At 49.8% G+C, this 12,607-nt stretch overlaps 1 protein-coding gene across 1 annotated transcript in view; it reads right to left on the reverse strand.

The window, feature by feature from the left end:
* Positions 1–11,262, reverse strand: part of STK32A (serine/threonine kinase 32A) — a 34,991-nt gene extending 23,729 nt beyond the window's left edge. The window contains exons 1-3 of the mRNA XM_055719242.1: positions 10,889–11,262; positions 7,538–7,731; positions 871–926 (exon numbers count right to left, since the gene is read on the reverse strand). Coding sequence (XP_055575217.1) covers positions 871–926; positions 7,538–7,589 — 108 coding nt within the window. The 5' untranslated portion in view covers positions 7,590–7,731; positions 10,889–11,262. The remainder of the gene's footprint in view (positions 1–870; positions 927–7,537; positions 7,732–10,888) is intronic.
* Positions 11,263–12,607: the final 1,345 nt, after the last annotated feature.

A 12,607-nucleotide genomic window follows, 5' to 3' on the forward strand; every position in this document is an offset into this window, starting at 1 on the left:
AAGGGTCCTTTCCACCACAGGACTACAGGTGAGAAACTGGGGAGCAGCCCCTCATCTCCCCCTTCTTGCTAATTTTCATTCAGCTCACAATCAACCTTGTGCTCCCTTTGGGTGGTACTGGGGTTTGAATTTTGACCTTTCTTATATTTCATCAAATCTAGATTTCATCAAACATGGCTTCAATGAAGGACTCAGAATTTTTAAGACCGCAAAACGGAACAGACTGATTTTTCAGATTTGTTTCCACATCAGTTTATGAATTCAGGATGAATTTGCACAGTTTCAGCCAACCTTTTTTGTTTCACCACCAAATACATCTCTAGAGATGTTTGTCGCTCTCTGCACCCAAGGCACACCCCACTTCTGGCACAAGTGTGCTTTCACGGCAAGGGGCAAATGGCCTTCCAGAGTTCTGTCAGTGTCTACAAGCGGAGAATTCCACAACAGCGTAACATTAAAACGTATAACTGTAACCTGACACTTTTAATAACACACACACTGTTTCACAGAGAAACATCCTTTTGAAAAAACTGCCGGGCCTTTCGTGTCAGTTGTAGTTCTTTAATACAGATGCGTCATGTTGTTCAGTGTTGATGTGCTGGGAAATGGTTATCCAGAAACATAATGAAATTCAGCTCATTTGATTTATCAGTTTCTCATTTTAACCTCCGGTAATATAATTTGTGGCTATGGAATGGATGAGGGAATCAGGCTCTGATTCCTTCTTGATTATCAGGAGTTGAAGCTCAGGTCAGAGCTCCTGGACAATGCAGGGGCTTATTTCTTTACTCTCGTGTCAGCCTCTAATTCGCCCATTTCTCAGTTACATTTCCAGCTGTCCAAATGGTGATTAGTTCACAAAATACTTACTTTTCCGAAGCTGCCCTTCCCAATAGCTCGCAAAATCTCAAAATGGTCGAAGGTGACTGCAAGAGAGAGCAAACATTCAAATATTAAATGGCTGAGCAAACATTTGATGACATTACACTATTTCTACTTGTTCTCTGTAAGATAATTCCTGAGAAAAACAAGGGATACCCTAGCAACTTTCTGTTGCTTTTGGAGTTCGGGTGCTGTTTAAAGCTTGGTGTTTAACAGGCTTTTCTTCTTTGCAGCTGAGCTGCAAAGGCAAGTTCCCTGGGTCAGCCTTTGCCAATGGCAAATCAGGCAAGGAGTCATCGGGCGGCTGTTGTCACACTGCCCTGCCTGTTAAACACACAAGCCTCATCTCGCTCCTGCTGAAACCAAATGCAAAGAAGTTTAGCCCATCAAAACTCTATACCATGTGAGGACATCAACAGGCAGCTAGACCACTGTATCCTTGTGGTGTTCTGCACAACCGTTTGACAGCTGTGCAAGCTAAGCGCAGCAAGCCTGGCTGCCAGCTTCACACCAGCCAGCATCCAGGGCGGCTGTTGCTGCTCAGAAGGAAACGGAGGAGCAGCGCTGTGGATCGTGCATCGCAACACGGGGGGAGGAACAAGAACATGCATTTCACTTCACCTTCTGGCCTCTGGCTGGAGATGGAGCTGGGAGGCGGACATCTGCACGGCAAGGGGGAATGTTTTGTAAGTGCTCATCTGAAGGACCCTACATATCGAGTGTTCCTGATCAGCCAGGATGAAGCTGCTTGTGTTTCATCTCAGGCAATAAACAGATGCAGAGAAACAGCAAATCAAATTACTGCACAGCTAACACAGATTAACTGGACTGGGTTCAAACCCTGCCGCCGATTGCCGGATAAGGCACCACAGCAATGATTCTCATGCTGAATGCTCTGAATCCTGCTAACGCTTCTCCAAGACGCTGGTGCAGCAGCGCACTGCGCAGCAGCCATCAGCTACGGGGCCACGGTCAGAGATCCGCTCCTTCACCAGCCACTGCTGGCTGAGCCAAACCAAACCATGCCCAGATGCTCATTCAAGGCATCAGAGAAAGCCACTGATAAGATTTATAATAACTCCATCAGCTTTAATCAGCGTGACCTCTGGAACCAAGAGGCAGCACTGATGTTTTGATGTTTTGAAAAAGATGAGGGTTTGAAATCGCAGGGTTCATTTGCCTCGTGCCCCTGGCATTTCCCCGTGGCAGAAGTGGCTGGGGTCAGGGCTACCGGCAGCCAGCACGGGGCCACAAGGCAGGGCTGTCCCCACGTGGGGACCACCAGAGCCAGCGGGCACCGAGTCCTCGCACGCTCTGTGCCACGCTCAGGTCCCTGCTGAGGCTTACCACTGCCTGCGAGTTTAACAACCATCTCGGAAGGCAACAGCAACAGATGAATCCTCCTCGTGACAGGCTTGTGCATGACAGTGGTCAGAAATAAACCCATTTTCCCCAGGACACGTCCTGCCTCTAAGCTAACACTAGAATAACAGGGCAGACACTAGATCCTTGCCAGAACACAACTGCAGGGAAATGTACTCATAATTTGCTAGCAGATTTTTTTTTTTAATGTAATGTATGTATTTCCCAAAGAAATTATCCAGGCAGAAGGGATTTCATACAACATAAACATGATGCATGAGGGTCACCAAACTGCCTCAGACATACAGTCCACTAAGCCTGCCCACGTTTTCTCCAAAAAAAAAGGCTAAAAACAGGTGCTGCATACCTGGCTGGGAGTGTAATATCCATTGGGTAACCCATTCACAGAATGACTTTTTAAAACAGGCACACTAAATTAAAAAAAAAAAATAATGTCCTTTTCGTTGCCATTACCTTTTCAGGTATGATGCTGCAATCTAACCAAAGCAAAGTTTATGGTTTCCAGCTGTAGCACTTGCAAACAAGACCAGCTTTTAGGCACAGACACCCTTTTTCAAACCCAGAACAACAGCTGCAAATATCAGAGCTAACAAGTTGATACGATTGAGTCTAACTAGACCTGTTTACCAGTTAGACCATCTCAGGGAAGGGTGGTGGATACCTGCAGAACAAAAGGGAAGAGTGAAGATGCTTATCACCCGCAGGGAAAAATGAGAGGAGAAAGAAACAGCCTGTGCTCGCCAGGGAGTGGGATGAGCTGCAGGAGCTGCGTGTCAGGTCCCAGGCGCTGGGACCCTGTGCAGGGCAGACCGCGAAACACAGACATCCAGCCAGATGTTAACATCTGGAACAGCTGCAAATCCAGGAGTTAAGCTGGCAGCCAGATTTTGCATGTGAACACCCTCTACCTCCTTCTCTTTTAATATTTATGTTTTCATTAACATTTTAAACACAGGTCTGTAACTGAGCTGGTCACAAGGAAGCTAAATTGCATACTTTTTATTTAAGACTCTCAAACTAGGTACGGTCACATTTTAACCTCTCCCTGTTTTAGCTTTCCTAGCATCCCCAATTTTCACAGCAAGCCAATCCAGTCTCCCTTCCAAAGACTACTGAAAGTTCGAATCAGGAACTAAACTGATGCTCTTCATCCTGAATCCACATCTACAGATTTGACAAGCCTCATTTCACTGCCTGATGGCATCTAAAACAATGAAAAAAGCCAAAGCATTTGCCCTTCAGAGAGAAAAATCATGTGATATGCCAACTCAGACAAATAATGTTTAAGAGATGCCAAGGAAGATAGTACGATTCCTATAAAGAAACAACTGAAGCGTAAGCATAAAATACCATTTTGAAAATAAGGGGTTGTATTTCTAAACCCAAGTTCAAGGAACAATATTTATTAAAAAAAAATACAGAACATAACCAGCCATGAAAAACACCCTACCAGAGACAAGTCGGCACTGCCAAAGCCCCCAAATTCCACCTGCCAAGTGGAAATCAGTCATGTGGGGGCTCAAGTCCTCTCAGCCCTGTCACCCACCCCAGTATAGCCAGCACAACACCACACAGTCTGTTAGGAGTCATCTTCCTTTTGTCACTGTAGTTTCCCTCATTTTCATTAAATTCCCTCCCTCCCTTCCTACTCTGCTCTGCAGCCTCAGGAAAACAAGTGCTACCACAGGATCAGCAGCAACAACGCAAGCCCCTCCGTACCAGGGAGCTGAACTCCGCACAGACACAGGCAGAGGAACAAGGACAGGTCTAACGCTCTTCCTGGTCCCAGCACAGTTTGAAGACAGAACAGCTGACTGTTGGCTGGAGAGGACACTGGCAAGGGTACACAAAACAGTGTATGTCCACCTCGCCCAGCCACTGCCCTCACCTACTATCTATTTCTGCTTTATCTTCCAACAGATTTGGCCAGCTGGGGAGAATATCTGGCTGCCACCCTCTGGGATGCTTTCCCGGCATGCCCTTTTGTCCAGAAGCAGCACAAACAAAACCTGGCTTTTAACGCGGTCTGATCCTGACTACATAGGAAGCTGAAAACACCTTGCAGTGCTGAACCTTCTGTCTGGTTATTACATTTTCTTTTCATCTCACTAGCTTATTATCCACGACTGTGCCTACTCAGAGGAAACACTGAGAAAAAAAATAATATTATCATTCCACTTCAGCTGAAGGCAAGCAAAGCCCCTTTGAGAAGTCCATCTTAAAAAAAAACACCTTAAAAGTCACGGTGCCACGGAAAATAGTCAAATCATAACAACAGCAATTTGGAAAAAATATGCAAGAGGTGTTACAACTATGCATGCACATCAAGGGATGACAGGAGCCCGAGCGAGGCATGAGCCTGCTGCCTGTCCCTGCGTGGCAGAAGGCAGTGCACACTCCGCGGGGCAAATGGCCAAGCTGTGGGAGGAGAAGGGAGCCCACTGCTGAAGAACAGAGGACCAGGAAGGTGAAGTAACTTTTTTGCCCACAGCTATTCAGAAAATGATGGTACAATGTAAATCCAGATGTTTTCACCCTCTAGTTGGCTCCATAACAACTCTGTTTTGCAAAAGATTTCACTTTGTTGCAACTGCCCAAGTATTCTGCAAGATGGTTTTTTTTTTTATTTGTAAGCAAATTGAGAGGTAATGAGAGAAACAAAATCCCTGAACATTACAGCACGGTTCTCCAAGAAGCAAACCCATTTCTTGGGTGCAATGGCAAAATGCTTGTTAGATGGGGATGCTTCCTCCTTCCTCCTCCCCCGGCCACAGGTCCTGGCAACATCCCCAGCAAGCAGCATCAGGCAGACAGCTGCCGAGCCACAGCACTGTGCTGCCGGAGCCGGAATTCAGGCTGTGAAGAATCAGGTGCCTTCCTGGCACCAAAGCACTTGCACCACTCACGTTGTTACTGTTTATATCTACACAGGTCCCAAAAGAAAAGTCTCTCTGCGGCACAGCCGAAGAGGTGGGACTGCTCTCCACCGGCCGCAGCCCCGTGAGGCAACCTGCCAGGGTCATGGAGCAGAAGGGCCGTTGTGCTGCTTCCTGCTGGACCCAGCAGCTCTTAATTAATTTCAGTTTTAATTGAAATTAGAATGAGGACAAGATTGTGACATCTAAGGTGATACAGTCTCAGGTCATAAATTTGCCAAGATAATGGAAAAGTTAATAGGGGACATCCCCATTTCAGCTGGGTTTCTCTCCCCGCCCCCATTACATTAAAATATGACTAATTAGAGGGGGAAAAAAGTGCTACCACTTTTTAGATTTGGGCACGGCCATGAAAGCACATCTGCACCAGTCTGGACACTGTATCTGGGTGCAAGGGTGACCCCTGAGCCTACTGCAACTCAAGAGATCAACACTGAACCACACAAGATGGTCAGGACTGGACCTTCCCCTTGACTTGCCAGCACGACACACAAATGCACCGAGCACGGGAGCGGCATTTCACACTTGGAAAGCCCAGGGTCCTTTGCCACAGAGCTAATAGGGACTTCACATGCTGTCAGGTTTAGTTTGCTGGAACCAAGCTCTTTCCAAGCACAGAACTGGCTCTCATAAGAACTCACCTGTCTGAGAAGATTTACTGCCCCAAGCACAGTCACCCTGCACAGGTCACTGCATCGCTTGGGGTACGATTTATTTCTCAGTCACAGGAGCTGATACTGCACGAAGCATGTCAAACCCAGAGAAAGACTCAGCAGGGAGACCAGCCACCCCAAGGAAAATTCAATTTGTTACAGTCAGTCTCACAGCCAGGACACATCACCCTAAGGAAGGTGATCAGGAACGTGAAAAGCACTACTCATCCTAAGCTAGCACAAGTTGTTTATGCGAGATACCAATACTGACGATTTAGATGCCCCAGGAATACAATCTCCAGGAAAACCTCACAGCACAGATGTCTTTTGCTTTAAAGTAACTGGAAAAAACTAAGAAAAACAAAGGAAAATTGCAAGTGGTTGCATTAATAATTTGGAAACCACAGCCAATTTAGCCAAACAGCCACAGACATGCATCTGGCTTTGTGGGCGCAGCAGCACAGGGCGTGGGGACAGAATGGCTCACCAGGCGACAGCAGCAAGCACAGACCCCGGAGTGTGAAATCACTGCAGGAAGACAAACCTGCACAGGGTTTGCACAGGGGTGCACAGGGAAGGGCCAGGTCACAGCAGGGTAGTTCGGGACAGCAAGGGAACATGCTGTTGGGCAGAATGAATTTCCCTTTCCCCAGGCAGTCGGGTGCATCATCAGCTGCGCATGGAGGCTGAAGAGCTGGGTAGCCACAGCCTGGGACAGAAGGCTCTTGTGCCACGAGCACTAATGGTGCTACTGACACAATCCCTGCATTTCCAGAATGAAAGCGCATTCCTCCTTGAGACCTCTTTCCTCAAGGAGCTGAGCAAGAAAGAGCAGGTTTTGGCCAATGTTTCCTCCTTTTCCCTTTACTTCCCCAGTAATCAGGATTACATCCTCCGTGACTGGAGTTCTTATCTTTGGGGCAGCAGGTTATGAGTTACCTAGGTTCTCATATGTTTTACTTCTACTTCTGTATATTTGTATTTATCTACATATGCATTTTATTATTTTACCTAGGTGAAAGCCCATAGGGCAGTTAGCAAGCTGACTCATGCAACAGGAAAGTTATTTATGGAAAAATCTTTTAATGACTGTCTCTGTCATCTTGGCAGCATGGTGACGCTGGACTCCAACACTGCTCACAGCATTGTTACTCTCCTTTTCCAGCCGATGAAGCCCGCATGTTGGTCTCCCCATGCCAACGGGCAGAACTGCCCAGCCACCCTCTCTGCTGCTGAGCGGGTCTCTCGGTGGCCCTCCCACCAAGGCCAAAGCAGGGATGGAAACATGCATCGCTCAAGCTATCTTCCCACCACGCTTCATACCAGTCCTCCTTGTACTGTGAACTCCAGAACAACCCTCCCTGCCTCCTGAACAGCAGCATTTCTACCCTGCCTTTGAAGCACCTCACAGTGTCCACCTCAAAACCAAACCTCTGCTGACAGTTATTGTCCCCATGCCCAGCCGCAGAGAGGGGAGGCAAGGGGCCAGCTGACACCTGACCACAGCTCTGCAGGAGACCAAGAGCACACTGATGCTGCAGACCGGGACACCCTTTTGCTTAACCATGTCATCCGGCTACTGGCAACCCCAGCACAGGAGCTGGTGGCAGCTCTCAGAGTCACAGTCCCTGCACTTGTCCCTGCGCTTTGCAGTCCCAGACAACAACTAGGAAAAGCTCTTACCATCTTCGTTTTCATCGAAGGGTGCTGACTTGCTGGAGGTGTTGGCTCCCATGGTCTGTTCAGCCCAGGCACAGCTCTCTCCACTTCTCCCAATTACTCCGGCACCCTCAGAGCCGGTGTCTCCAGGATGGTGCTACCCACGGGTCACTCCCAGCAGACCTGCACAACGTTCTGCCAGTGCATCCTGGAGAAGGCTGGAGGCAAAAATTCATCGTTCAGGATTAAGAAGCATTTTTCTGCCAGCAGATTTCTCACTGGAGGTTCACCACTCTGGAGACAAAACCGAGTATCAGGGAAAAAGCACATTATAATGGAGTTTATTAGAGAAACCCAGGAACATCAAACCTTGCAACCTCAACCAGGACTGCTCCCCACTAAGGGAAGTGTAGAAATAGACTCACAGAAAAAAGATCTGAGGATCTGGCTCATGTTTGCTGTATCATCCAACATATTATATTTTGTAGCTTCAGTGATTAATTGTAGTGAGGTCAATATCCAAAATAAACACAAGCAGTGATGACTTGGCTTGATAAAATCAGGATGCCATTTTTGACTACTAAGGTCACATGGAAGTGTAAAAGCTATATAGGAAGAAATTCCAAGAGACAACTATTTGATTTAAGCTGTTACAGAAGTCTGTCATTTGGAACAGAAATCATAACCTTTTTTTTCTTTTTTTAAAATGAAAAGATTTCATGGAAAATGAAGGTGTAGTTCCCAATCAGTTTCTTCAAAAACCTTTTTGGATGCGAGTTATAAACAAAAATGAAAACCTTCTGATTCATGGTTCAGTGCTGGCTGCAGCAGCTGGTTTTCCTCTTACACTGCGGAAGGACAGGTCTGTTCATTAGCAGACAACACAGGTTTTAATCTTCCAGTTCTCCCCTGAACATGTATATGTATACTGGAGCATATGACTGTACAGTTTAGTGACACGCAAGATAGCTTGAACAGTCCTATATGGGTACAGCAGCAGTTTTATTTTTGAAGCATTTACATGCAAAGCACCTTTATATGATTATTTTGATACTGACATCCCTGTGAAATACACATTTATTTGTTATTGGAAGTACAAAGCCCTAAAGGAATAAAATGAGGGAGTAACAGTGCAGCATAACCTGGACTTTGTCCAGCCCGGAGTGTTTTCCAGAGCATTCGTATTTCCATTGAACGTTTAAGGATGGAATGCAGCCTTACTCATTTTTCTCAGATCTACACTCTGGAAACACAGCAAACTGAGCAGCTTCACTTTTTTACTTTAAATAACAAAATCATGTTATTGAAGCACAAAAGGGATGAACCATTAGAAAAATGTTGGAGAAAACAGAATTACTGGGACAGTATTGGGAACTGGGACTGCCATGGGATGCTGTGCATCCCTCACACCAGCATGCTTGGCTCATTCATTCCCTCCAGCTAACTTTATCTCCACCATTCAGCCAAGAACTCAGCCCTAACATCACACCCTCTATCAGGACAATTACCCTAGAGAAAGTGCCAAAGCTTGCCCGAAGTTTAAAAGCAATCCCTATATTTGGGTGTCTGCCTGAACAGGGCTGCAGTGATGTAACGTTCACCCCCAATATGACAGTCCTGGGAATCCAACTGTGAATCAAACTGCAGGAGCTGCCAAAGCCATGTCCGGCTGACTGCAACGGTATCCAATGGCATCCATCCTCCCCACGTCCCCCAGCACACCCCAGTCTCTCCCAGCACTACCAAGAGGCATCCAAAACGGATCAGAGGCAGCACACGGGGCACCCTCTCTCCAAGGCATTTCACAATCTCAGCCACAATCCACTCACGCTGCTGCTGTGGTTTATGTAGAGCTCACTATTCCCAGCAAAGAGCAGGGGAGTTTGCGTTTCTCAAAAGCCTAAGAAAACCCAGAGCAAACTATTAAAAAACCTAAAATCTTGCTTTCTCATCTCAGAGACCTGTAACAGGATCCAACAATAAAACAAATGAAGCAGCAAATGTTTATGATCCCCATCAGTGCCTCTGAAGGGAACAGACTGAGCCTTCAGTCTGACACAAAGCCACACCAGTATCTCTTTTCAAGCCCCAAAACTTACTCTTTAGAGGAAAACCACACTTACAGATGTAATAGCCATAAATCAGGTTTGCATACTGATGCTTCTACATCACACTGATCTTACTGATGTCAACCCAGGTCACCTGCTCAAAGGTATTTTCTGGTATAGGAGTCTGCAGCTGAATTTATTTTTTAAAATACATCAATACATAAAAGCTATGAGGAAGGAACATAGGTATTCCTTGAAGTTAAGTTAGTCTGAGTAATAATTATTAGGATTTGTATCTTTATAAAGCGTGCCCAAGGCATGGTAATGATACATCTCTTCCTGTTTCACACTGCAAAGTCACAAAATTATTAAAATCATTACTTTCCCTTGGGCCACAACTACTAATGCTTCTACATGAACTTGATGCTCGGCTGGAGCACTCACTGTGCCAGGAGCGGCTCCACCCATCAGTGGTCCCAGGGGTCTCATCAGCCACTCCGGCAGCCACAGTGGAAATTTTACAGGCATGAGAAAGCAGCTGCTTGGGGATGCCCAGGCTCCCACCCCAGCCAGGCAGCCCACCTTCACATTGCCAAGCATATAACGGATAACGGCAAAAGCCAAGCAAAGCAGAGGGCATGTAACCCCTCGAGTGCCTTTGCCAGGGTCTGGCACTTGCCCCGCGCCCAGGCCCTGCCCTCTGAGGAGAGGAGCTCGGCAGGGCTACGGAAAGGCTGGATGTTCACACCGAAGGCGAGCACCACTTGCACCGCTGCATTACCACTGATGGGTGACTACTGAGCTTCCGCGGAAGGGGACCACTAACTCCGAGGGGCTCACAAAAATTTCTCTTCATTGCTCAGGGGCGGGTGCTGCTGCTGCCCTGCTGAACAACTGCAGCTGGGCAGGAACAGCACCACAGGACACTGCCCGGCCACTTCTGTGCCAGAGAAGCTAAGGACCGTTCGGGACCCTTCCGCAGGCGTGGCAGTCCCGGGCTAACGGTTGGACTTGATGATCTTAAAGGTTTTTTCCAACCTAAATGATTCTGTGAAGCTCAGGAAGGACAAGGGCAGGTACCACCGCTGTCACCTTCGGTTCTCACCCCGCTGGAGCCCCCCTGGAAGCGCGGCCATGCGACCTCCCAGCGCTCACCCTCCTGCTGGCAGGGACGAAGTTACGGCCTGAGCCACCCCCCCCAAACAAGCTGTCGCAGCAGGAAGCAGCCCCCCCCCCCCACCCCACCGCGAGCCGCGGGGCAAGCAGATCAACCACGGGGCTGAATGCGGAGCCCCGTCTGCGGGGCGCAACCGAGCACGGCACCTACCTCGGGAGGGGCGAGGGGGCCGCGGGCGGGACCGAGCAGCCCCTGCCCGGGCGGCAGCAGCCGGCGGCGGCCGGAGGAGGGGGCCCGGGAGCCGGAGCGGCCCTGGAGCCGGAGCGGCAGGACTGGCCCCGCCGCCGCCCGCCCCGCGGACCCCGGCCGGGTCCCCGGTCCCCGCCGTGAGCTGCCCGGGACGCCGCAGCAGCGCGGGCGGAGGCACACGCACACGCGTGGGGCCGCGCCTACGGGGGGTGCGGGGCGGAGGAGCCGTGCCCCCCCGCGGTGGTGCTGACCCCCCCACCCGGCTGGCGGCGGCTCCAGGCTGCGGAGGCGCCGGCGTCGGTGCTGCCACCGCCCCCGGCCCGGCTCGGGCTGCGCCAGCCCCCGCGGCCGGGGGAGGGACCGGCCCCGCCGCCCGGCCCGCCCCGATGGCGGCGCTGCCGCCGCTCCCGGGCGGGACCCGGACTGTGCCCTGCGCGGCGCGGCCGGCGGGGCGTTATTCGCTATTCTGCCTCGTGTCATGGCGTGGATTTGTGCCGCTTTTGCCAAGGGCGGGGGTCGGGCTGTGCTCCTGTCTCGCAGCAAGGGACCACCCTCCCCGGGGGTCCGTCCCTCGCCTGCCTCGGGGCGCAGCCCCCACCCGCGGCAACGCGGGGTCCCGGCCCAGCTCGGCCCCCGCGGCTCTGCCCGCAGTAAAGCCGAGCCCCGGTGGGCACGCCGCCCCCTCTGTCCAGGCACATCCCTATCTGAAAGGATCCCATGCAAAGGGAGACACCACGTTTCCCATCCCATTGTCCGTATTCTTTGGACGCTGGCTTTCCCTCTCGTGTTCGGCTCAGCCTCCTGGAGCTCCTAAGGAGACCAGTCCTTGCCCAGGGCAGCGAGAGTCGGAATAGTTACCCAACCGTAGCCATAGTCATGTATTACTCGGAGAAGAACCAACAAGCTGAAACACAGCTTGGGTTCCCCTAAAACAGAATTCTCATCAAACGCACCAAATTGTATGAAAAATAAATATGGGCTGCAGAAGGAGGAGGAGGCTGGATTCACCTTGCCGCTGGACAAGGACTCGCCCTCACCACCCAGCCCAGGGACAGGAGCACGTACCAGGCACTGGCGGCAGGTCAGCCCCCCGACAGAGAAGCCCAGCTCTCTTCCCTGGGAGACCACCTGCACAGCCCTGCAACAAGGATGGGGATCCAGTAATTACCCCACAGAAACAAAAAGGGTGGCTGAAATAAAAGCATCTCGGGTAGGCTGGATAACAAGTTCATGCTGCGGGGAATGTTTAATGATTTATCTACAGCTTCAGCTGTAGGAGGCCTGAGATTCCCTTCCCTGCCCAAGGTCGGACTTCACCTTTCAGAGTATCCACCGGCAGTCTTCTTGTCCTGGATAGACTTAGCAGCCATCTCTCAGCTGTAACGCTCTGGTGAACTTTGACATTATGGTATGTCTTCCATGTGTCGGATTTTAATATCCACTGCTGGCATCTCTTGTGGTGAAAGTGGGCTCACTTGTACATGAGTGCCCAAAGCTTCCACTGAATTTGAGGTATTCTGTGTTGGTTTGCAGGTGGACATTTGTTCAGAAGCATAGGTATCGAGATGCGTATTTAATCAAGCTTAAGACCGGTACGTTGAATGTTTTAATCTACCTCGCGCAGTTTCCCCAGGGCTTTCAGCCCTCAAAAGCTCCGGCTGCTGCCTGTGCCTGCTGGGG

Source organism: Falco cherrug, chromosome 8 (assembly GCF_023634085.1).
Source record: "Falco cherrug isolate bFalChe1 chromosome 8, bFalChe1.pri, whole genome shotgun sequence".
Lineage (NCBI taxonomy): Eukaryota > Metazoa > Chordata > Aves > Falconiformes > Falconidae > Falco > Falco cherrug.